Below are 26,312 nucleotides of genomic sequence, written 5' to 3'. Positions count from 1 at the left end.
GGGTTAAGTTCAATGTGAGAACATCATGGGATCTTTGAGCATTAATGTACCCTGGTGGGTGTCTCATAAAGTTGTTTGTAAGTTATGAGCAACTTTAAGAACCGGTGATCCTTTCTTATGCGCTATATGTCACCATGAACATTAGGTATATACCATTAGAAAGGGTACCCAGTCGTTGGTAAAATTTCTCATGAGTTACAAACAGCTTATAAAACACCCACTAGATTGTAAAACAACCCAGATTAATATCGTATATGTGCTTCTTATACCAACACCAACTCAAACACCAGACTTGAATTCCCTCATGAGTTACAAACAGCTTATAAAACACCCACTAGATTGTAAAACAAACTAGATTAATATTGTATTTGCGCTTCTAATACCAACGCTAACTCAAACACCAGACTTGAATTCCCTCATTGTGTTATGATTGACCAGCTGTGTTAACTAGTCAATACTTCAAGTCCTATCAATTATGTAAGACAAATGAGCAATACAAACCTTGTCAAATTTCACTCTGTGCTCTCGTCCAATCTCGTATGGAGTGTGCGTGTCATTGAAATCATCTGCCCAATACGCAAAGAGCTTTTCTATCCTCAGCCACCTGAGGGCGTAGTAACCTACATTACGTATTCCATACGACTTCCCGGCACTCATTAGAGAGTTGTACACATTGATAGCCATCTAGAGTGGAAATGAATCAACCGTAAATACTTTCAACTTGAAGAACAAATTACAAAACTTTAGCAGTGGTCATAATACAAGTGAAACCTCTCATTGGAGACAAGAAAAGCAGTCTTCATATTACAGACAGGTTGTAATATATTCAATGGGGAATAACATTGAAGGGAAAGCAAACTAGTGTCCTATGATCACTTCTTAAGCAGGTTATTGAACAAGGTCCCAAAACACAAAAGTTAGCAATAATTGTATGCTTGATTTTCACGCTTGATTATAGTCAATGCAATCAATCGTAGAAAACTGTTCTACGATCATTGCTAAGCTTTGTGTTTGAGGCCCCATATGGTAATTTTGATCCAGTTCAGTTTCTATGGATTAGGGTGGCTGTAATAACACCTCACTAGTAGCAATGACCTCCCCCTCAGCTTCTTCCATTTTGCCCGATTTAGTTCCAGTCTCCATCATCCCAACCCTCCTACTCTCATCCTCCAGTTGTCCCTTCTAATACCGCCCATTGCGTTCTTGCCATCGAGTACATGGAATATTTAACATATCATAAGGCAAAAACATCTGGAAAAAAAAAATCTTTGCAGATAGTTTCAACACCACTTTCTCCATATTTGTCTACATTTTGTATAAACTGGATAAATGCTTTATTTTAAGGGTTATACTAGTAGATTATTTTCAAGAATCAAACGAGAAATTAGAGAATAGTAGAAAATTTACTGTTTGGTAATACCTCATTAGGAATGTAAAGAACACAGCCATCCTCTCCTGCGTGTGTGACCGATAGGGCTCTCACGGAGTTGGCATATCCTATACTAATGTCCTGTAGGTTGAGAGATAAACAATTCAAGTCTTCCATTAAACCCACTAAAAACAATTTAAATCAGGTCAGTAACAAAGCCTTCTCAAAGACCCTAGACTGAGGCACCTCCAACAGTGCGGCATATTACGGTTTAAATGTAATATATGAATGACACAACTAATTGATACAGATGCCTCAGAATAATGTGATGGAACAAAAAAGTTCCACTGCAATTGCTCTTCAGATACCTGACTATTCAAGGCTTGATAACAAAAAAGTTGAAATGTAAATGTCAGTTCTGATCTGAATGGGAGAAACAGTGTCAAAGTAACTGAAAGGATGTTACAAATCAGACAAGAACTAGTGTTTGCTCTCAGGCAGTTGCATCATCCAAATTAGAACAAATTAACTAAGGTCTCCTGAGAATCACATGAACTGTGCATGGAAAAGCATGTATGGGACTACAAATAAAAGATAGGGACCTATTTTGAGCTGCAAATTGTAATATCATGAATAAGAGGGCATTTCAAGAGAAATCCAGAATGATTTAATAGCTCTCATAAAGATTATGTCAATCTTCAGCACAACTGTACTAAGCATATCTTTGAGAAAAAAAGTAACTTCATTTACCCTGACGGTGAAGGGCTTCATATCTACTAAAGTAACTGATGTTGTTGTGAGCCTTTGTAAGACACTTCTTGCCCTTGGTCCCAGTACATTGATTCCCGTGTAGTAACTCGTGACATCTCTCAGCTGTACGGAACCATCCGATGGCAAGTGTTTGGAGATCCACTTGAATCCTCGTCTGAGTTGTTGAGTGGGTGAGATCATGAAGTACCTTGAGAGGTAAAAAATGGAAAAGAGTGATACTAAGGCACCTCGTCAGAACCAATATAGGCTGAAACAATTGTCCCGAGAAAGAGAGATTTCACAATATGACCTTCCTTCTTTGACCTCATGACCCCCCAAAATATAATCAGATAATCACCCCTCCAATTTTCATAGATGAAGCAATATTGAAAATCTCTCATATATGGTTCTTAGATTGTTGTTAGTAAGATGTATGTCAATGTATATAATGATCTCTGACATTTTTTGTCACTCCCATATGCATACATGAAATAAGTTTGAATTGAATGCTCAAATAATTCTTTAGTAATCATGAGACCAAGATATCTGAGGGTATAAAATGGCTTCTACTTTGACCTCACAACTCCAAAATCTAATCACATCATCGCTGCTCCCATATGCATACATGACCTGAGTTTGCAATAGATTTCTCAAACAGTTCTTTAGTTAACGTTGAACAAAATAAAATTTTCGATATATAGTATACTACTGTATATGACCTCTGTCATCATTGACCTTTTTCTTGATACCCCCAAAACTAATCATCATTTTCACTTCATTGTGTTAATTTAATTGGACCATGAATCAAGTAGATCTAAAACAGAAAGCACAGACGACCTGAAAACAGAATGCCTCCGGCAACCACCTATGGCAGACGGGGGCATCTGCTGCTTACTTGTTTTCTGAAACTCTTGCTACACTGCAGTCGTTCTCATATCCTCCTCTCTCATTGAGCATTGGCGTGTGTGCAACTGATCCTATTGGCATGTTCATCTCATTCGGGCACAACTTCTGGAGAAGAGCACATGCCTCTGGCCCATCTGACTGTCAAGATTTCAATGATAACATTACTCAGATTTTGGATGGAGAGGTTTGCAGTAACACCGTGTAAGATAGTACTGTAAAGTGCTGTTTATCTTTCTGATAATAGCTCTTAAAAGAACTGTTATTCTCGACGTTTCAAGCACATAAGCTTTGTTCTTTGTCCTGATGAAGAGCAAAGTTTATGTGCTCAAAACGTCAAGAATAACAGTCTTTATTATTATCCAAAAGACAAAAAGTCCTTTTTAGGACTAACTTATATGGTGTTAACACAAACTGTTCTTTTTTATTATCAGAAAGACAAACAGTCCTTTTCAGGACTAACATTAATATGCGGTATTCCCACAAACCTCACCATCCAGTCTTATCACCATGCAAAACTGGGCACATTAATCAGCTTTTATAGGAATAATAATAGTTACATATAACTACTAAGGTGTTCCAAACTCAGATTTAAAAATGTGAATTGTTTTAAGGCAGCTATTAAAGTTAAGACAGAAGTGGCAACCTTCTTTTGCCCAGAAAGAGTTCTCTTTAGGAATTTGGAGACTGTTTTCTGATAATATGAGGTTCCCACCATTGCAATGATTTAAAAATTATGAACACAGCTTGATCTAAGCTGCCCTAAGATATTCAAATTTTAAGATCCAAGATTTCAACATTCCCAGCGACAAGATATAAAGTAGTATGATTTTTTAAAAGCATTTCTAATCTGCAATCGTTATCATTCTGGTCATTTGATGTATTCACTATTTCATTCCTAAATGCACCATCTCTACTCCCAAGGGAGTATCTATTAGATGCCAATAGGTACTAACCAGCACACTGATTTGCACATCGTATCAGGTATCCATCTTACACCTGCGTTGAGAGCGACAAATGTGATAGTGTCTTGGAAAAAGGCATAAGTGCCAAGTGTAATTCAAACCCCAAACCATTTGTTTATTTAATAGATTAACATATATTTCAATGGAAATATGTATACATTTATCATAAAAAAGCCTCTCATTACATCTTCTGAATTGAGAGAAATTAATAAAAATATATTGAATAATCAATAATGAAATATTCAAAATATAGTTTGCAGGTGCCAACCCCCTTTTAAAATAATATATAACCCTGTTGAACGACTGTGACATCTGAAAATGAATGGCCCGAGGAGGAAAGAAAAAAAAGATTACACGTAAAGATGCGGTAAGGGAAAGCTGTGTATCCACTCTTGTAAATCTCAACTCAGTTGCAAAATGGGTAACCAATAGGATGTGAAAGTAATTGTAGCTAGCTTTTTCAATATTTTGTTCCAATGGCGAGTGGTTGGAGTACTCCCCAGGGAGCAGAGGATGTGCATACATTGTGTGCGGGATGACTGACTGAATCCAATGACTGGGAAATTATAAATCTGTAAGTGTTTAGATAGGTATAAGCACATTTTAAATAAAGTGATTATTATTATTATTATTTTAAACATATACATTTTCTCATTACCTCTAATTCAAATTTGCTGAAAGAGGACATATCCATAAGGCAGACACTCTCCCGGCACGCCCAGTACTCTTCATTTACATAGTCAAACCAAGCTGGCTTTCCAAAAGTACCCTTCTGAAGCTCCTCGTAAAGTTCCTCTGTAAAAAGGGATGAGTAATATAATATTAAATGACTTCAGTGGTATATCAGAATTCATAAGTATAAATATTGCATGAGTCCAGGATGAGTGCAATATTCATGCTCATGAATGCAATATACCATGAAAGAAATTCAAGATCATTGTCATAAATACAAACCACTATCCGTGACAACAGCAATACATTTAGTTTAACCAAAAAAGAGAATGCTTAAGGGTTTGATTTGTTTCTCATAATGAAACCCTATACAGCCCGGGCTATTTGGAAATTGCATAGCACGGGGAGAGGGGTGGATATTTGCCGACCCAACCCCCCCCCCTTCAGATCTTGGCCATTGATCACATGATCACAATGGAAATTATCGCCTAGAATAAGCCTTGAATACCCTTCTGGTATAGGAGTGTTCCCTGCTAAAAGCGGGGCTCCCGGCAAAAAGCAAGGAAACCATTGCTCTGTACTGAAATCATTAATTAATGCATAAAATCAGAATTCAGATTTTAATCTTTAAATAAAACTCCTGTATGTACACATGAGCAAAGTTTGAATTTGAATCTTCAAAGTGTTCTTTAGTTATAAAGAGAATGAAAACGGAATGGACGAACGGACGGACAACCTTAAAGACATAATGCCTCGGGCAACCAACTAGGAGTGGATGCAGGCACAAGAAACCAAAGCACTGTTTATTGAATCAATCTTCCTTGGCATGGGCTTGTACTAGAGCAACTCTCACCCTTTTATCAGGTACAGTAATTGGCAAAAGGGTCATACACTATGGAGAAAAATGATAGATCAGTTGCCATATTCTTTAAAAAATGTGACGCTATCTGCGGTCACCTTGATTTGCTGGGTTCATGTAGTAGACTGGCCTCTCTACACCAACCTTCTCAGCAAACACTGCTCCAGCTTGCTTCTGGGCACCAAACAGAGGAGAACAACGTAGCATACGCCCCGTCTCAAAGTTAATATCTCCCGGGTAAGGATTATGATAGTGCATTCCTAAAAAGAAAAAAAATATTAAGACATAACAGACGTGAATTAGGGGATAGGGTAACTTTGTGGAGGTTTGTAGGGGTCCTTCATTCTGCCAGTTCAGGAAATAATGTTTCTCGAGGAAAGTCTGAAAATGTTATTTCATAAGCATCATTCCATACCTTGCAACACGATTAAAAAAAAAAAAATTCCTCCATAGCCTAGAATAGCAACGTAATTGGGCCTACAGATGCTAATGACTGTAGTAACCACTACCAAATATCAAAGCAACTGATTAGCTTTAAAATCTCAGTTGATTCCTGTCCGACTGAGAGGTTTGCAATTATGATCACAGCGATAGCTGCAAGAGGACAAAATATATTTTAGATCCCGAATATATAAAGCAAACAGCATTTTTCAAAATGGATTTCACACCATTTGACATTTGAGAAGGAATGCAGAATATTGTATATCAATTACTACCAGCTGAAATTAGGTATGTGAGGACAAACTTTCCCCCATGAATTAGAGTATAATAGTGATGGTAAGCAATGTTCACACAACTTTTCAATTTTTCTTACATTTTTCTTCAGCTACGACCGACATACAAAAAAACTGCCATAGACGATCGATTAATAAAACAAAATACAATATACCTCAAAATTTGAAATATGAGATGCACTCCAATGCCTTACAGGGTGAGTGAACTGTGTGTGGTCTCTCATTGACTGTGTGTAATAAATACACGTTTTCAGATATCTACTAATACTACAGAGAATAAATTGACCTGTAATTGTATTTGTATAGAGAAACAGCTAAAATGTTTTGAGAGGAAAAGTATTTTTTTGCTACTTGGTAACATGATTATTGCGGCATAAGTGTATTGAGTAGTTAATTAGCATGTTATTAAAGTGGGTCTATATTACTAGACTACACTAGAATTATGGGTCAGGAAACTGGCCAGGTATGAGTAGTTGAGAACTCGAGATGGGGCTATTGGTTTGTATCTGCTTTAATTTGTTTGCAATGGATATTTCAAGCACAAATAAAGAATTAAACCAAAGTGCATAGAAAGGGTAGGAATGGACATACCTTCTGATTCGGTGACCCTGTCTCTCAGGAAAGCCTTGTTATTGTGGTACTCAGTGAAGCGACGTAGATCCACACACCATGTGTTGAGGGGGGCGTGGCCATTGACGATCCACTCGGCCATGACCCTTCCCAGACCTCCGCTCAAGACCACACCCTGTGAGCACAGGCCGGCCATCACAAAGTAGTTGTCCATCTACATGGAATGAGAGTGATCTACTTAAGGACACTTAGACCTTTGATATCATGTACGAGAATGACCACATGAAGTATATGGCAGAAAAAAAATGTGTATATATGTTTGCTTCTTGACAAAAAATTATTTTGATTCATGTCCCTTTTAAAATTTGCTGAGGATAAAACTGCAAATTAAAGATGATAAAGGTAATTTATTATCTGACAGTCACATGTACTGCCCACAGAACACTTTGTATGGGTCTTCACATAAATGTTTCCTCTATTAATAATTTTTTTTCATTCCCTTTTAATGTTTTGGGCATTTAAAAAGAAATCTTTAAAAAAGTAATAAATGAGAAAAAAAAAACACCCTGACACCTCACAAAGACACAGTATTTTTTTTTTACTCCTTTACAACTTGAGTTCACATTGATAAGTTGGTTTTAATAATGACAGATAAAATCAGAGAAAAAATATTGAAGAATTTTTGATGAAAATTCATCAAAGAATACGAGTAATGAATTTTCTAAGATTTTAAGTTTTTATGAATAATTTTTTTTTTCCTTCTATAGAAGAGGGTATAAAATGAAGGGTCTGATACTAGTATTTCACCTGCAAAAATGAATTCACGTTCATTTGTTTGAGAACATTGCATTTAGGAGAATTTATCATTTGGAGGAGTTGCTCATCAGTGATGTCACAAAATCCAAAGTTAAAAATTTCATAGCTATGTTATTCTTGACATATTTTCATCAAACATTTCCCACTATTTTTCTGTTTTTTTGTTGTTGCTTTTATCAAAACCAACTTATCGGCATGGTGAACTTTCCCTTTTTAAGAAGACTACCTCAGGTGCTGGTCCAAAGAGAGGATTGCAGTCGGGTGAGAAACTCTCAGGTCCGTTGAAGAGCTGCTGGACCTGAGCCTTCTCAGCGGCTGGAACTCTTCTTAGAAAACCCTGCAGATGTGGAGCTTATCCAGGTAAAATGTTAGGGTAAAAAAAAAGTATGATGAAAACCATATTCAGATTGATGCATAGTACAGTAACCAGCCAGCCAACATTCAATAAGTCGCTGAGGAACGTTCTCTGTAAATAGCGACAGGAGTAATTTGGTCTTCAAAAAGTAAAAATTCGCTTGTCTGAGAGAGCGATTCCTCTTCTTCATACTGTCAAAGTTTGAAGATGTAAAGTTGAATAAAATACGAGATACCTGGGGCCCGTCTTACAAAGAGTTGCGATTGATCCAATCAATCGCAACTATGGAAAGCCAGCAACGTCAACATCTAAAATACATGTTTGTTCAAAATATTTTCTAGAAATGTGTAGTCATACATTCAACGTTTTCCAGACAATTAAGCATACTTCTCTAGGGTTTCAAAGGACATTGAGCAAATTTCATAAAGAAAAAATTATGACATTGATGGATTTCCATATACTTGAGATTGATCGGATCAATTGTAACTCTTTGTAAGACGGGGCCCAGAGTTTCTTTGAAACCATTGTTTTCTGGACAGCTTGGATGTTTCACTAATCCAGCACAGTGTGCACATCTCATGCTTGAGTGAATCCCAAACTTGTTTTCTCCTTATCTTTTTAAGCTGTCACTGACTTTATTCTGCATTCAGACTAGTGTGGGTTATTGTTAATCAAAATTGGCAAGTTGTATATTACCATCAAGCATATGAAGTGGTTTTCCATGCTCAAGATCTCAAAAATTCATTTTGGGCAACCTTTTTTGGGGGGGAGGGGGGATGGCAGGTTATATATTGAATATATACTATTAAAAAAGCTCACCAAAATGATCCCAGTCTTCTGGCATCGACAAGAATTCTGACTTTTCAGGGATTCCGTCAAAGAAGATAGGTTGGCCTTTCTTGGCAAACATCCCGACCAAGAAACCTCCACCCCAGTCTACGATATAGTTTCCAGTATCATAATCTCGTATATCTACGGCAAGAAAAAGAGCATATCAGTATTCACAGGTGAAAACTTGATGAAAGCAAGCTCGGGGAAGAGAGACGGCAGGTGAAGGCAAATAGTAATAATATACATGATATGTAACATTTACTTAGTACAATCCTAATTTCTTAATTAGATGTTCAATGTGCTTCAAAGCAAATTAGCAAAAGAAAAGATACATTACAGGTTCAAATCTGAGCAATGAATTCATATAAAATGGTTGTGGATCAAAAGGAACTCTTGTACAGGTATGTCTTCACATTGCCCTGGATGGGTCTGGGTTTTCCAACTTTGTGGAAGAGAATTCCACATGGCCGGCCCCATATGAGCAAAGGCTTGTTCCCCCATGATTTCTATGAAATTAGAACTTGAAACAAGAAATTCTGGAATTTAAGGTTCGTGATGGTTGGTAGTTATGTATCAACAACGGATAAATTGCCAACTCGTCCAATCACCACATGGTCTACTTTCATTTAGTCTTATGCCATTCCATCCATCAACATTTCGTCTAACAACCATTTGGTCCAATAACCATTTGGTCCAATCATCAGTATGTCTAATCACAATTTCGTCTCATAACCAGTTGGTCTAATATCCAATTCATTTTCATTCATTTTGCACAATTTACACTACCGGTAGTCTAATTAGACCAAATGGTATATGGACTAAATGGCTATTGGACCGAGTTTTTATTACACGGATTGGCAATTAGACTCTGTGGTATAATATAAGTATAATATAAATAAACCTAAAAAACCTTCTGTAACTGGAGGAAGTTCCATTGAAAGCTTTATTCATAGAAGAAAATCCTCCCTATTTTTTTTTTAAAGGATGGTTATTTTTTAAGAAGGGCATTTAATATTGCATAAGTTCTAGGGCACATGTCCTCTGAACAATCAAGAAGCTTGAAATTTAAAACAATGTATAATTATAAAACAAACATGACTCGTTATCTCTTGGCTATGTAAAATTATTGGTTCAGTCAATTGTACAATGAAGAGTAACTGTATTAAGCCTATGGCAGACTACAAATAAATATTTACAAACAATTGTAAATATTGATTAAAATCATGTGTAAATATCATTTCTACTGACTTACAAGAGACACATGGTTCACCACATAATCAGTCTTAAAACGTATTGGCATCTGTGTGTGAAATTGGAATCTAATTGATTTGAGTAGACAATCAATTGTACATATTGACATTCTGATTATAATAAATTGTAAATATTGACTGTCTCATTTCAAGTAAAAGGACTCCGGATATATCATATACATGATATGATAAATTGCTTATAATAATGCGCTTATCACATCGAAACAACGTAAGTGATCTACATATACATGTATATTATTACCCCGTTCACTGGATTCTGGCTTGCCTTCATACAGTGTATGCACACTCTCCACTCCCTGGGGAGTATTCAAGCAATGGGCAGTCATGATGCTCTAATTGTTAGAAGCCAACCACAATGACATTCGCATCCTAACGGGTACCCATTTAACACCTGGGTGGAGAGTGGCCAATTGTGAATCGATGCCTTGACATCAGACACTAGTGTCTCGGTGGGATTTGATCACACGACCCTCTGATTGAGGGCAAGAATCAGAACCACTTCACTATGTGACACTTCCACATGGTATATAATCACTGGTACTCACAAGGATCATTATGAGGCTCTACACCGGGAATAGGCTTGGTGATCATGTATTGATGCTTGACACTATGCAGAGGAACCCTGACTATAGGATCACTCTTCAATCCTATATCCCGAGCCCACTGTAATCAAACATACAAAAATAAACATGTTAATTAGTCTTACTACAGAGAGAATACAATGGAAATTGTACCAAGTGGAATGGGTAATTCGTGCAACCCGCTCTACGGACAGAAGGCTAGATTACGGGTGGCACGTGTATGAAATTCTTGGCAAACCCTTTTTCTGGTTATGCCGACAAGTCATGCAACTGCTTACTATGGCAATTGCATAAAACATATTTCAAGTTCTTAAGTTGGAGTATGAACAAAAACTGGATGGATCTATGACTGAAGATTATGAAGTCTGCAATGTCCCCTTTATTTAAACAGTGGTATAAAAAAAAGGCAATTTTAATACCATTATATGATTTTTTTATATGCTGATAAATCAAGCAGTGATTTAAATTTCATGAACTTGGGAAACCTATTGCAAAAATTCTGCACATGTGTACCAATGGCTATTGTTATAAATACAAAACGAACGTGAATAAAATACATATATCAATATGATGAATAAGTTAAAAATCGAACAAAACAATGATACATGTGGGTTATTCAATCTGAATAAGACTACAGGGTGAAAAAAGGATTGATTATACAGTAGAAATAAGACTACAGGATAGCACAACAAAATGTTGCTCATACAGTACAAATAAGACTACAGTGTGACCAGGCAAATTGTTGCTTATACAGTAGAAAGCATACTACTAGATTACCAAACAATATAATAATGAAACACAGCCGAGAAGATATTCTTTACTGTACCTGACCTCCACAGTTGACAAAGTATTCACATTTGACAGTGCCATGCGATGTCTCCACAGCAGATACTCGTCCGTTCTCACTCTTTATTTTGCTAACTTGAACACCCTCAATGATACTGACACCTGAAAAAAAAATAACGGTATATTTACCCAGGGTAGCAACTTCAGTTCTGAAAACTTTCTCCCAGCAGGCCCTGCTTAACATAATGTTATCATTACCGTGGCTTAAGCTGGGCTGACTAGGTGCTCAAGCATTTGAGGAATGGAGAATGGTAAATGTAGATAAACGCCTTGCTGTGCTGCAGTGAGATTTGAACCCCTGACCTCGTGGTTCATAGTCTGAGACTTATCCACTCGTCCACAGTGCTGTCATAAGTCTTCCGGTGTTACCCCAAGATGTGAATTTCATAATACATGTGCAACTAACATTCAGAATTACCTAGAGTGAGAACCGAAAACTGAAATAAAATTATTACAACTGAATAATGAAATCCTAAGCACAGGAGCAACGAGTACTACTTTAAAGGAGAAATTAACAAAACTGCAGGAGCCAGCTATCACTAGGAAAATGCTTGACTGAATAGCAGCCAATGCTGGGGCAAGAGATGATTGATGATAACCAACATTTACAAAGCACCATTTATCTGTTAAAAACACATTCAAAGTCACTGTTTCTTACCGTTAAGCCTTGCTCCTTTGGCCAAAGCCATGACCGTGTTAGGGGCATCTGTTCTGCCATCTTTAGGTGAATAAAGACCACCAACAAGGTCGGTTGTCTTTACGTAAGGAAGTAACTTCTCAATCTCGGAAGGAGTCACCATCTCACATTCACTTCCAATCTCTCTGAGTATAAAAAAAAATATATATATATATAATTGATATTTTGATATACAATAACAACAACAATAATAATAATAACATTTACTAATATAACTAATAATAAAATTATTATCATTAATAATAATACATGTAATAATAATATGCACCATTTATGATAATACAATGTTTCTAAATGCTGTATACTATTACCCTGGCTTTGGCAAGGCTACTGCGATCAGGCACTTGAGCATTCAAGGAATTTCTTTCTACACCTGGGTGGAGAGTGGCATATGTAGATATTAGCACCTTGCCAAAATATGCAAGTGCTGTGGTGGCATTCAATCATAACTGCATAACACAGCTTACCTCTCTCTTGCCTGCAACCTCTTGAAGGAGATTAAACGATCTTGTGTTTGAGCAAGCATGACTGCCCCGGTTTCACGAAAGCCTGTCAAACAGGAAAGACAATGTTTGAAGATGATGTGGGAGATGATTCACCATGAGGTATAACAGAAAGAGTTGCAATCCCGGAGGGGGGGAGCACTCAGATTTGGAATAGGTATTTTTGTAGGGGTGCGTTGCCTCAAAATCGGAAACCATACACTTCAGAATGGAAGTTGCTTATGAATTATGGGGTTTAAGAAATAAAAAAATTGAAGGCCCTCTGCACATGGGGTCCGAAAATGGCTAATTTTTATACTTTGTGTACAAATTCTATGGGAGATGAAATTTATAAAAGGGTGATTATTTTTCATTCTAATTGATCTGCTTAATTAATTTAGGGTGTAATTTAGTTGTAAAAGGGTCTACAATAATTTCCATTGAAAAAAACAATAAAAACAAAAGATAAAAACAAAGAAATACATAAGAAATTCTAAAAACAAAGAATTATATAAGAAAAAAATTGGCTTTCGCAATTTTTCTTTGTGGAAACCTTTAAATTAGATTGAAAAGATGACATCTGGAAAAAAAAAATGTTAATATGCAAATGATATTTTTCACGAATAAATTTGCATATTTTATTCATAAAAAAAAAATTAATAACAATTTTTTTTCATACTGGCTTGTGGTTTATGTGGTAAAGAATGTGCGTGCCAAATTTCGGCGCAATCGCGCAAACGGCGGCCAGGATCAGAATGGGGGCCTTCATGGCCCCCCTAGTCCTCAATAAAGAAAGGTAGATGAATGTTAATTAACAAGAGCACAGATTTAATACCCAAAGAATTATAACAAAGATTTTTAAATACCTGTATCAATATCTGTTTCTTCCTTGAGACTTTCATAAAGTTCAGCACTCCATCTTGATATCTGACTCAGCGCTGAATTGCTCTTTAACACGCCTACTAGCCCAACAGAATGCCAGGTTGTCCCACACGTCAAACTAGAAAATTCAATCACACACACAAGGAGGAATCTCAGCATAAAAAAAAAGTTTATCAAAACTTAAAGAGGGTAGTTCCCTGAGGTCTGTAATAAAGTTTCAAAATGTTTGTGTATATTATATTAATTAAGCTTTTTTATTCATTATAATTCTATTTATTTATTACTCAATGTTAAGATTATTTCATTAAATGCAGAAAAAGAGTTTGTATCGCCTTTCATGCTAGTTTTCTTGCCTATACAAGACCTACATTTTATGAATTAAAACTGTTAAATATACATGTATATAATTTGAATATTTTCAATACCGCTATTTTAATGTACTAAATATTTAAAAACGGTGTACCTATATTAGGCCGTGGGCCGAACGATCAAAAGTGCTTTAGTTTTTAACTTTGTTTCAGTGACCTTGAGGTATTTTTTATATACTGAAAAAACGAAGGAAAATACATTGATTGGGAGATGGCTTGTTCCCGCAGTCAACTCGCTGCAGTTAGCAAAATATGTAATTAAGAACTCCGGTTTCACCATGCTGCCTAATTATTGTACGAGCCGCACATTTAGCCATACGCACTGCAATAGCACAGCGGGGAAATGCGAGCACCACACTCGAACTACGAGTCAAGTTTGGTCAGTATTAAACATTATTATTTTTACACCTACTATAATGTATCCCTGGAGATCTCTGTGGATGTCTACAATTTTCTCGACTGTTTCGGTAAATTTTAGGATATCATTATTGAATATTCATATATTTCAATGATTTACAACTAAAGGTAGGTGATTGACGTCCAAAGAGATTTCCAGGGATACGTTATAATGGGTGTAAAAATAATAATACTGTTCAATACTGACTGAAATCAACTCAAAGTTTGACTGAAGTGCTCGCATTTCCCTGACGTGCAATTGCAGTGCGCATGGCAAAATGTGCGGCTCGTACAATAATTAGGCAGCATGATGAAACCAGAGTTCTCAATTACATATTTTGCTAACTGCAGCGAGTTGACTGTGGGATCAAGACATTTTCCAGTCATTATATTTTTCTTCGTTTTTTCAATGTATCAAAAATACCTCAGGTTTCAACTGAAACATTTTTAAACGAAAAACACCCTCGGCCCACGGTCTATACATGTCACATACAAAAGTTCACTTTGACTTCTGAAATAACTTCTTATGACATGCGTAACCAAAAGGACAAAAATGAGGAAAGCTCTGTCAGAAGAAATGAAATCAAGTCCTTCATTAAACGCTTTTAAGAGAATGGCAAGAAATTTATACAAAATTACATTATCAGGCTCATTTTTATTTTGGTTATGTTATATATCTGGTCTGGTTAGGGTTTGTAAGGTTTTGTAACATGTTCAATTAAAAGATTTGAAATCCATTTACACTCTCTTCATATTTTCTTGTATATTATTTGGTTTTGATTGTTTGTATATTGGTGGCAGCATTTGATAATAAGACTCCAATGTTCTTCCAAGCTGTCTCCACATTCTATATTTTTTTTTTTTACCTTGTAATTGTTTTCAATTTTGAATGAGATAAAATTGAAATTGAATTGAGTAAAATGCCACAGTGAGTTTTCTGTTAAAAACCCAATAGTAATTTGGTCTTCAAAAGTAAAATTAGGTGACCAGAAATTGTACAGGTCAGGACAACTTTCCACAAGTTGTGTACTTAATCATCACAGATTTTGGTTTTCTCATAAGTACATATTTTCCAAGGGCAATAATAAAAATAAAACACAAATAGCATAATTTAATGTCCTCAACAAAGAAAATTTGATTTGAAATAATCTCTTTTAAATCCCAGGACCAAAATCCAGTTAAAACCAATTAGGGTAAAACCAATTGAAACCAGTTGGCCAACTGGTTTCAATAGGGAAATTGGAACAACTGGTTCCAATTGAAAACCAGTTGCCAATTGGTTCCAGTTAAAACCAATTGGTTCCAATTGAAAACCAGTTGCCAATTGGTTCCAGTTAAAACCAATTGAGCAACTGGAACCAGTTGGCAATTTGTGTCAATTGGTTCCAGTTGTTCCAATTTCCCTATTAAAACCAGTTGAATCCAATTGGAGGCAACTGGTTTCAATTGGTTCCAGTTGAAACCAATTGGAGGCAACTGGTTTCAACTGGAACCAGTTGAAACCAATTGGTTTCCAACTGGATCCAATTGGAACTTCCAGTTGGAATGAACTTAATTAGTTACAAATTAATTAGCATTTGCACTAACTATTGCTCATGCCAACACAGAAGCAGTGTTATATGTCTATTAATACCAATGTAAAGGGCATTGATAAAATACAGACTTTCATATGTACATATATTTGTATGGAAGATCTTCAAATATATGTATTTTCATTTGATGTAATTTGGTAACAGTTAGTGGTGTACTAATTATCCTTTAATCTGTTTTAATTATAATCTATAACATTTATGAACATGGTTTTCACTGCAAAGTATTCTAAATACTTATCTTTAAAAAGTGTGGTACTTGTAATTGAAAAGAGAAAAATAGATACATTGTTAATGATGATGAATCTCATAAAACATTAATCTGTGCACACTGGCAGATAATATGCAAATTAACTGGTTTCAATTGGATCCAGTTGGGTAACTGGAAAATTTCCAATTGGAAACCAATTGGAAATCATTTCCAGTTACCCAACTGGTTCCAGTTAGGATTTCCAGTTGCCCAACTGGTTCCAGTTGGGATTTCCAGTTACTCAACTGGTTCCAGTTAGAAATCATTTCCAAGTGGAAGTCATTTCCAGTTACCCAACTGGTTCCAGTTAGGATTTCCAGTTGCCCAACTGGTTCCAGTTGGGATTTCCAGTTACTCAACTGGTTCCAGTTAGAAATCATTTCCAATTGGAAGTCATTTCCAGTTACCCAACTGGTTCCAGTTAGGATTTCCAGTTGCCCAACTGGTTCCAGTTAGGATTTCCAGTTACTCAACTGGTTCCAGTTAGAAATCATTTCCAATTGGAAGTCATTTCCAGTTACCCAACTGGTTCCAGTTAGGATTTCCAGTTGCCCAACTGGTTCCAGTTGGGATTTCCAGTTACTCAACTGGTTCAAATTAAAAATCATTTCCAATTGGAAGTCATTTCCAGTTACCCAACTGGTTCCAGTTAGGATTCCCAGTTGCCCAACTGGTTCCAGTTGGGATTTCCAGTTACTCAACTGGTTCCAGTTAGAAATCATTTCCAATTGGAAGTCATTTCCAGTTACCCAACTGGTTCCAGTTAGGATTTCCAGTTGCCCAACTGGTTCCAGTTGGGATTTCCAGTTACTCAACTGGTTCCAGTTAGAAATCATTTCCAATTGGAAGTCATTTCCAGTTACCCAACTGGTTCTAGTTAGGATTTCCAGTTGCCCAACTGGTTTCAATTGGTTTCAACTGGAAATTATTAAATTCCAGTTAAGACCAATTGAAACCAGTTAAAACCAATTGAAACCAATTGAAACCAATTGAAACCAGTTGGAAATCCAACTGGTTTCAATTGGATTTTGGTCCCGGGATATTAAAAAAAACACAGTTCAGCCATTTTGTGGCAAATGGAAGTAGTCCCAATCTGACATCACTATGACATCACCAATGTGGCCATTTTGAAGTCTCAATAGGTATAGGGATTACAACAAAATTAAAGCTTTTAACAATTCATGTTTTCTCATTTTGTCCTATATTGTTTTAACTTTTATTGTTTGTCCTATATTGTTTTAACTTTCACAATATATATCCACTTGTCCAAATTATCTTTCGTTTAAAAATAAAAACCCTTGAAATTAAGCTTGCCTTTAATTCAATAAATTGCCATATTATGATACAACATGACTACAAATATTTTTTCTCCCATAAGTGTGTTTGAAAAGTGTGATTTTAGGCGTTTTTGTAAAGGATATTTTTTGGTTCAAATATGAATAAAGCAATGATGCATTATACTAGAAATGCCAGGTTAATAGTAATCATTTTCAAAACATATTTTATATGCAAACTTGGATAAGCTTTGCGGTGGATGGAGATTTTCTTGGGCTTTTTTTAATTTTCCAAGAATCTTTCAAACAATTTGGGAGGGAAATCGCCCCAAATCCCTCTGTAAGTATTTTTTCCCCCTGAGAATGGTCATGAAAGTTACCTACCTTCCTTGCTCAAGAAGTAGAACATCATTCCATCCAAGTTTAGCCAGGTGATATGCAATGGAGGTCCCAGCCACTCCTCCACCACAAATCACTACTTTGGCCCTATCCGGTAAATCAACCGATGGGGAAGATTGACTGCTGGCAAGACGGGTGACGGAGGGGTAGAACATCCGATGGGAAGCATTCCAGATGGGTACAAGCCTCTGGACGGGCACAGACCCACCCTTTAATAGATTCTGCATCGTTCTAGCAAATAGAAAAAAAGGGGGGGAGCGAGTCAAAATAATGATTTCTATGAAACAAGCAATAATATCACATAATAAATCATAACTTTCAAGATTCGATTACATACATGTACTGCTTGACACTCTTAAAACAGTTATAAAAGTTTCTAATCATTTTCAACTGAACGGAATTAAAAAGGTTGTATGATAATGATATAAACATTTTTATTTTTATTTGAATAAATTGCAAATATCTTTTGGATTTAATGAGTCAAATCAAAATAATTTTGCTCAAATAAAGTGAAGTTTCATCTTTACAACTGAAAAAAGAATCACATCCAACTACTTCACATGGACAAGAGAAATAACTACATATATTACCTCATTACGAGATACTTAATGCAAGTATTACTGATTCATAAAAACTTGCAGAGTTGTTGCAACTTTAAAGCACAGCTTGTCTACAGAATGACTGCATGTAAGATCAAAATAATATCGAATACAGATTTCATAAAGCACGCCCAGTTTTGGTTCGGTGGTTTCACAGCACTTGTAAGGACTAACGGATTTAAAATACTTAACCCTGGAGCAGCAGTTCCCAGTCAGACATGCACACAATGAATCATGACAAAAGTTCATATACCTATTCTACTGACAATTGTCCCAGGGACCGAGACTTTGAACTGAGTAAATATTTTCCTGTGTGTGTACCACATGCTTCCTTGATGTTTCAAGGTGATACACATAATATGTGTATCACAGTATAGGGCAAAGTTCATCTCCATCATATAATAAAAGCAACAAAAGAGGGCGGATAAATAACATTATCATTTATATAGAGCGTTTCAGCCAGACATTAAAAACGTGTATTTTTGTCTGCATCAATTGCCTGTGCAGTATCAGAGCGTATCCCTAGAATGGCTGAAATCCGAAGAATATCCCATAGGCTCATGTACAATGTTCGCTTTTGAATATGAGAGCATTTTCAACAGTATAGTGCGCATGCGCGAAATATACAACACGTACAATGAAAGCAATGCGGTGCGCAGCATAGAGCACGACTATGCTCGATGACGTCATAATGAATTACATGCAAGTCTCATGTCAACAACCAAATTTGATCTAATGAAGTGATGATGCCATTATGTGATAAGTGATATGACTTGTTTAATCAAATTTCTCCCTCTTTTTGATTGCCAGGGGTGAGACAGATGATAATAATTATACTGGATGGCTTTCTTTCATGGAATACCAGAAATATTCCACTCTTTAGGGCCAATATTCCACTCATCTGCGATTCATAGAATATTTGCCCAAACTCTTGTATTCTGAGCCATCCAATATAATATAATTATTATACATGTACTTGCCTGAACAGAAAATTCCTCTTCTTTCTTATTGTCACAGTGATCACACTGATAATAATAAAGTTGAATTTAAGGGATTACATATCTGTTACCACATCGAAAGAATGAAATAACATTCCCTCTTCGATAACACCGCTGTTTGTACCAGACGTTCATTAATTTCAAACCATTTTATGCCTGCATTTTATTTGAATTATTATAGGTTTTCCCATCCAATTTTCATATAGGAGTCACATAAATTTATTAATGTGCATTTAAATCCACGCGTTGTTTTCCCAGGGATATCAGTCATTTAAATTTTAAAATCAGACACTAGAATTCATTTATAATCATTTCAATAAATTCATGGTCAAGACTATCTCAAATCTGATCATTTCAGTATTTGTCACATGCTTTTGTTTTCGTTCTAAGGCAAGGAGGTTCCTCAATTATATTACAAGTAAGCAAATGTACTTTTAAATTTAAAATGTTGGGCAATTAAATTCAGGAATTGCGCATTCAATTTAATCAACAATGACCGATGGGATTGCTTGAGCAACCTATTTGATTTTTGAAATTTCAAATGAATGTTGTGTAATTTGTTTGTTTTGCATGGCATCTGCATCTAATAGGCCTGGGAGTAAACATCGATTAATCCAATGGTTCGAATGGCTTGCCGCTGATCGCTAATCGAATAGCAAAATTTGCACTGTTCGAATGTTCAGCAGATCCCGATTATGACGTTGGGATAACTCGAATACCCAAGTAATAGTGACAAAATGGCAAGATAACAATGATGACAATGGATTTTGAATACTTGATACAGGTTTAAAAATGATGTTACCAAGGTAATTTGTCAAAAATAAACAATGATTGTATCAAATTCAGCTAAACGCCCACCTGAAAGAGCTCTGAAAATGTTAATCCCACCCGGCCTTGCCCTCGATACACAAAAAAAATAAGTCATCGTCTGCCTGCTCAAAAGAGAAAGTAAACACAAAACTAGGTCAATTGAGCTGATTAGACCTTCGATAGCCAAATAAAATTTTGGGGAAATAAAGAAGAAGAAGCCACGTGCGTTCCCTTATCAGGAAAGGTCATGACTTAAAGGGATGGTCCGGGCTAAAAATATTTATATCTATATGGATAGAGTAAAATTCACAGAGCAAAATGCTGAAAATTTCTTCAAAATCGGATAACAAATAATGAAGTTATTGAATTTTAAGTCTATAAATATTTTGTGAAAACAGTTATATGCACATTGTCATGAATATTCATTAGGTGGGCTGATGATGTCACATCCCCCCACTTTCTTTTTTCTTATGTTATTACATGAAATCATAAATGTTTCATTTTTTCATACATGTTTAAATGTGTCTCCGTTTTGATGAAATAAGTTGCGGCAATGAATAAACTAATGCACTTAATCAGTCGTCAATCCAATTGTTTTAGTGCTTGGTAGAGAAATTCTAAATAAACCTAATTTCATATAATAAAATACAAAAGAGCAAGTGGGGATATGACATCATCAGCCCACCTAATGAATATTCATGACAAGCCTAGAACTGTTTCACCGGAATAATGCAAATCTTTAAAATTCAATAACTTTGTTATTTATTATCTGATTTTGATCAAATTTTCAGCATTTCGCTCTGTGAATTTTACTCTATTTATTGAGATAGAAACATCTCCAGCCTGGACCATACCTTTAAGAAATAAATTGACCCCTCCCCATCTGTGTGGGTGTAAGGGATAGAGAGAGAAAGATAGGGGGTGGGAGCCGGAGAATTCCTTTCATGTTTCACAACAATGCAACCTTTTTTATATCCCCCCTCACACAATCAAAACAACATTCCAACATCACGCCATGTATAACTGGGTCTATTTTGGGAGACTAGTCGACAAAGTACCGGTGATGGCGATAATTTGTTAAGCTTGTTCCCTTCCCGGCAACATGGACTTGTCCTGTAGACATCCTTGTTTCTTCCCTCTTTGTACTCGTGTATTTACCTTGTAACTTCATTTTGTTAAAAATTAAATGCCAAATGAATTAAAATAATCATTAAATCATCAAACACTACAGATCAATTTATGAAATTACTAAAGACATACTCCTTTTCCGATTGGTCAATTTCTTTTTATCTCTGTATTGTATTTATGTATTTTTGTTGTTTTAAGTTTGAAAATGCTATATGATATAGTATACAAATGATGCATGCACAGGAGTTCATTATGCGATTTATCCTCACTTGAGTTGAGGTTCTGTTCAATCCATTGCACGAAGCTGTTAGGCTCAGTGCAATGGATTAAACACAGCCTCAACGAGAGTGGATAGGTCGCATAATGGACAAATGAAGACATGCATCATATGGTTTACAAAACAACTCTTCTAGATCATGTTATATGACAAGTTAGAAGGAAAAAAAAAGAAGATGGAATTGAAATTTGTCTTTGTTCGGCAACTCATTTTCTCTGACAACATGATTATTTTCTCCATGTATGAAAGAAGTTAATTGCTTTCATTCTTTTGTGATACACTTTGATTCATGAATCTAAAGTGTGCACAGTCAGCCTTGTTGAAGGCGCTTGTTGATGCGCTTACTTCGCGCGAACACTCACACACATACATATTGTACATACACACACATGCTCAATGGTACAAAATGAGGGAGAGAGCTCAACCGTGCAATGAAAAAAAAAATATGCACGGTCGCCGTGCAATGGAAAATAAAATATGCATGCAGCTCAAAATGGATCAAATATTGAATGGCTTTCAACCAATCAAATTGCAAAAATCTTTGTATGAGTTGTATAATTTACTATGGAGAGTGTACTAAGACAGGGAAATTGGCATCTTCACCTGGTAGAATATATGTGGAGGCAGCACAACAGAGGCGAAGTTTTGTTTGAAAAGTTTGTGAAGGATGCAGCAGAATTGTACGTACAACCCCAACAAGTAAATAAATGGTAAGTGAACTTGATTACATTATTTATCTAGTTCTAATATAGTATACCCTAACCCTATACCTTATACCCTAACCCTAAAACCCTCCACTAAATGGTTATGGGCAATATTAATCACAGAAAAACACTTGTAAAAAAGCTAGAGATTAATACATTGGCCTGTGAACATAGGCTTATGTACATGTATAAATACAAATATAGCTATAACTTTTTTATTGATAATTTCCTCATTTTTTTATCATCAGATTTGTGTTTGGTATTAATATTGACCATATCCATATTTTTTTTCAATTTTAGTGGAGGGGACATACATATGGAAGTCTTGCCCGCGGGGGGGTCCCAACATTTTCGCAGGTTGTTAAATTCGTGATCAGAAGATGTACAAAACACTTCCACAGCATTTCGAGGAAGTGCAAATCATCTCATGCTGATGTGTCTTCTGTACATAAATATGTCCCTGTAAAAACAGTTACAAAATGTGGAAAAAAGTGGCTTAAATTTCACTTTTTTGTACCTTTAGATCTGAAAATTCATCATGTCACAGTTTGATCTGTAAGAGTAATCTTTTGAAGTTGTGTTTTGTTTGATTCACTTTTTAAAAAGATGGTTTCAGTGCAAATATGTTGAATTTTGTAAACAAAATCTTACACCCTAAAAGCTCAGGTCATGTGACTTGTGAATATTAATGAGTATGCAAATGGCGGCCAAAACGTGTGTATATAGTGAATCAGATGACAATAAAATCAAATTATTTCATAGAAAATACATTTTAATATTATAGTGAGTGAATCAATATCAATAGAATTATGTGAGAAAATAGTCTAGGCTCTGATTTTGTTTGGGAAATAAAAAAAAAGTGAAATTTTTGAATCACTAACTGTACTTTTTCAACCTTATTTTTTGTACAAATAGAGGTGCATACCTCAAATTTTCACAACACACAATGTTTTAAAAGGGAAATCCAACCCAAATAAAAAAACTTGTTTTTATAAGGAAAAGAAAAACCAGACAAGTCGATAGGTGAAAGTTTGAACAATATTGGACAAACAAGAAAGTTATGAATTTTAAAAAGTTGTAAATATTGGTAATCACTATACCCAAGGAGGCTTCAAATTGGCCGCATATGGGATGTCATAGTGATGTAAGGCAAGGACTACTCTTCCATATACTCCAATACATATTATGGCTAAAATGTCATTTTTCCCCAAAGATTTATTTCAAATTATATTTTTCTTTCATGAGGATATAAATATAGTACCTGGGTTATATTTAGATTACTGCCCCAGGGGAATGGGTACTTAGGAGAAAACCACAAATCCTTGATAATAAAGTACATGGCCTATGGGAAAGTTGTCCTTGCCCCTTGTCATAATATACTTACACAGTTCAATTCAATTCAATTCAATTCATTTATTTTCTCTTTCAATCTTTTTACATAAATTAGTTCAATATACATATTTACAAAATATAGCATTCAAATCATTTTTTATAATACAATAATACCATGAAATCGAAAGGGAAGGAGACCAACTAAAAAGCAGAGCTTGTAGGGTGAAGGCCCCCTTTATAAGTAAATTTTATGGATAAAAAATAAGATAAAATAAAGAAATAAACAATATATATATATATATATAATGAATAAAAAAAATAAACAAATAAAAATAAATAAATAAATATTAAATATTGCCAATTTGAAATCTACATAGTATTAGTGATCTCAATTTTAAAGCAGCTATAACTTTCTTATTGCTTGTCCAATTTGTTTCAAACTTTCACCATTCTGTTTAATTTATTTTTCTCCTTCCCAACACAACATTTTACGGCCAAGGCTGGATTCCCCTTTAAAAGCAAAGCTTTGCTGTTGGGGATATTGGCACTGACTAATAAATGTGTCAATATTTTCGTGTGTTGATAAATACACGGCCGATCGGCAATTCGCGAAAATAAAAACCCCGCGAAAATAACAGCTTATACAGTAGTTTGTGCCTCAATGTCAGGATTCTGTGTCACGACACTCATCCTAGACCTTCATCCATATAATCGAGGCAAGTGCATAATTTATTTTTCCCCTTTTATTTGGGTGCTATTGCGACCCCATTCTACCCTATTTTGGAGAGTATCATCTGCATAATATTACACAGCTGACTAGTCCTTGTAACAGTAGGCAGAGGATACTCTCCAAAATAAGATAGAATGGGGTCGCAATAGCACCCCATAAAAAGGGGAAAAATAAAATTATGCACTTGCCTCAATTATATGGATGAAGGTCTATCGTACGTAGGATGAGTGTCGTCACTGTCGTGACACAGAATCCTGACATCCAAGGCACAAAACTGGACCCTCAAAAAAGGAAAAGTTCTGTCTCGTTCGTTCTCCTTCTTTCAAAACTAAAAACAAAATGGCCGATTGATACCAAGAACGAACGCGGCATGGGGGTCTAACTTTTCCTTTTTTTGAGTGTCCAGTTTGTGCCTCGACGTCAGGATTCTGTGTCACAATAGACCTTCATCCATATAATCGAGGTACATGTAAGTGCATAATTTATTTATTCCCCTTTTATTTGGAGTGCTATTGCGACCCCATTCTAACCCATTTTGGAGAGTAACCATGGGCCGATTGCATGAAAGGGTCTTTCCAAGGACCATCTTTCGTGTCTCCCATCTTAAATTATGCGTAATATTTCTGAAATGTATGATAAACAAATAAAATTTGTTAGCTAGCATTTAAATCAATTTGAATACAATTTCATGATTTATAAGATAGGTGTATTATTTCAAGCATCGCGATTGGCCAATATGCATCACATGACATCCAAATTTTTGTTGCGCAACTTTTTGTGCACTGCCGTGCAGTGCACAAAAAGTTGCGCAACAAAAATTGACATTGCTTGCTCAAGCACACCAGTGCAGTAGAAGTCCCGGGAGAAGTCCAACAAAACTGTACTATAACTTTTTAAGAATTTGTTTCTGTGTTGCTATTTTATAGAACAAATAATGCACTTGCTCTGTCGTGCGTAAAAAGTAAATGCAGATCGAGAAAGCTCGGTTTCGTCAGATGGTGCACACTGGGCACTCGCCGCTAGCGGCTCGTGCACAGTGCAGCACCTATCTAAAGAAACCTTGCGTGCTCTTAGCCTTGAGGACTCCATGTCTGATATTTTTTACATATTTTGACATTATACTTCTACAGACATGGAGCCTTGAACCGCCGGTCATATATGTATAAGTGACACATGTACACAAAGATTGATTTCCCTAGGAAATCTATAGTTAGAGGATGAAATCGGTTTGTAGGGGTGAATTTTATTTATCTATGAACCTTCATGTGCCTAATGCGTATAAAGGGATAAAAATTATTTCACTATAAATGGTAAAAATGAGACGTCACGTTTCTTACCAGACCGATCTCCTGTAGATCCCTCGATCCGTTTGTCAACAAAGCAAAGACAATAGGCCTGACTCTTGAACCGCTTCGTTATGACGTACATCCGGTTAGCGATGCCCTTTTGAAAAACAATTTATAAATAAAAATTATTATTTCACAAATAGGAAAATTTAATACGCGATTATAAATAATTAGTAGTATATATACTAATTATTTATAATCACGTATTAAATTTTAGTATTTGTGAAATAATAATTTTTATCTATAAATTGTTCTTCAAAACGGCATTGCTAACCGGATGTCCGTCATAACGAAGCGGTTCAAGGGTCAGGCCTATTGTCTTTGCTTTGTTGACAAATGGATCGAGGGATCTACAGCCACAAGAGATCGGTCTGGTAAGAAACGTCTAATTTTTACCATTTATTTTTTATCCCTTCATACGCATTAGGCGCATGAAGGTTCATAGATAAATAAAATTCACCCCTACAAACCGATTTCACGCTCTAACTATGGATTTCCTAGGGAAATCCATCCGGGTGTGTAGGTCTCG

The 26,312-nt window shown here is 35.8% G+C and overlaps 1 protein-coding gene across 4 annotated transcripts in view; it reads right to left on the bottom strand.

Annotated features, from left to right (window-relative positions):
* The window catches only part of LOC129277193 (pyruvate dehydrogenase phosphatase regulatory subunit, mitochondrial-like), a 29,070-nt gene that overhangs the window by 1,724 nt on the left and 1,034 nt on the right, over positions 1–26,312 (bottom strand). For 2 of the 4 annotated variants that reach the window (XM_064095236.1, XM_064095237.1), the window contains exons 2-16: positions 17,845–18,090; positions 13,568–13,701; positions 12,687–12,768; positions 12,181–12,344; positions 11,503–11,624; positions 10,641–10,758; positions 8,813–8,965; positions 7,865–7,989; positions 6,844–7,036; positions 5,617–5,778; positions 4,646–4,782; positions 3,015–3,163; positions 2,120–2,327; positions 1,421–1,510; positions 502–684 (exon numbers count right to left, since the gene is read on the bottom strand). In XM_064095236.1, the coding sequence (XP_063951306.1) occupies positions 502–684; positions 1,421–1,510; positions 2,120–2,327; positions 3,015–3,163; positions 4,646–4,782; positions 5,617–5,778; positions 6,844–7,036; positions 7,865–7,989; positions 8,813–8,965; positions 10,641–10,758; positions 11,503–11,624; positions 12,181–12,344; positions 12,687–12,768; positions 13,568–13,701; positions 17,845–18,086 (2,262 nt within the window). In that variant the 5' untranslated portion in view covers positions 18,087–18,090. Of the gene's footprint in view, positions 1–501; positions 685–1,420; positions 1,511–2,119; positions 2,328–3,014; positions 3,164–4,645; positions 4,783–5,616; positions 5,779–6,843; positions 7,037–7,864; positions 7,990–8,812; positions 8,966–10,640; positions 10,759–11,502; positions 11,625–12,180; positions 12,345–12,686; positions 12,769–13,567; positions 13,702–17,844; positions 18,091–18,449; positions 18,722–26,312 lie in introns of those variants that run through there. The other 2 variants (XM_064095238.1, XM_064095235.1) reach the window with 2 other exon arrangements.

This window comes from Lytechinus pictus, chromosome 2, assembly GCF_037042905.1.
Source record: "Lytechinus pictus isolate F3 Inbred chromosome 2, Lp3.0, whole genome shotgun sequence".
NCBI classification, from domain to species: domain Eukaryota; kingdom Metazoa; phylum Echinodermata; class Echinoidea; order Temnopleuroida; family Toxopneustidae; genus Lytechinus; species Lytechinus pictus.
The sequence above is the reverse complement of the archived record's forward strand: the minus strand, read 5'-3'. Positions and strand labels throughout refer to the sequence as shown.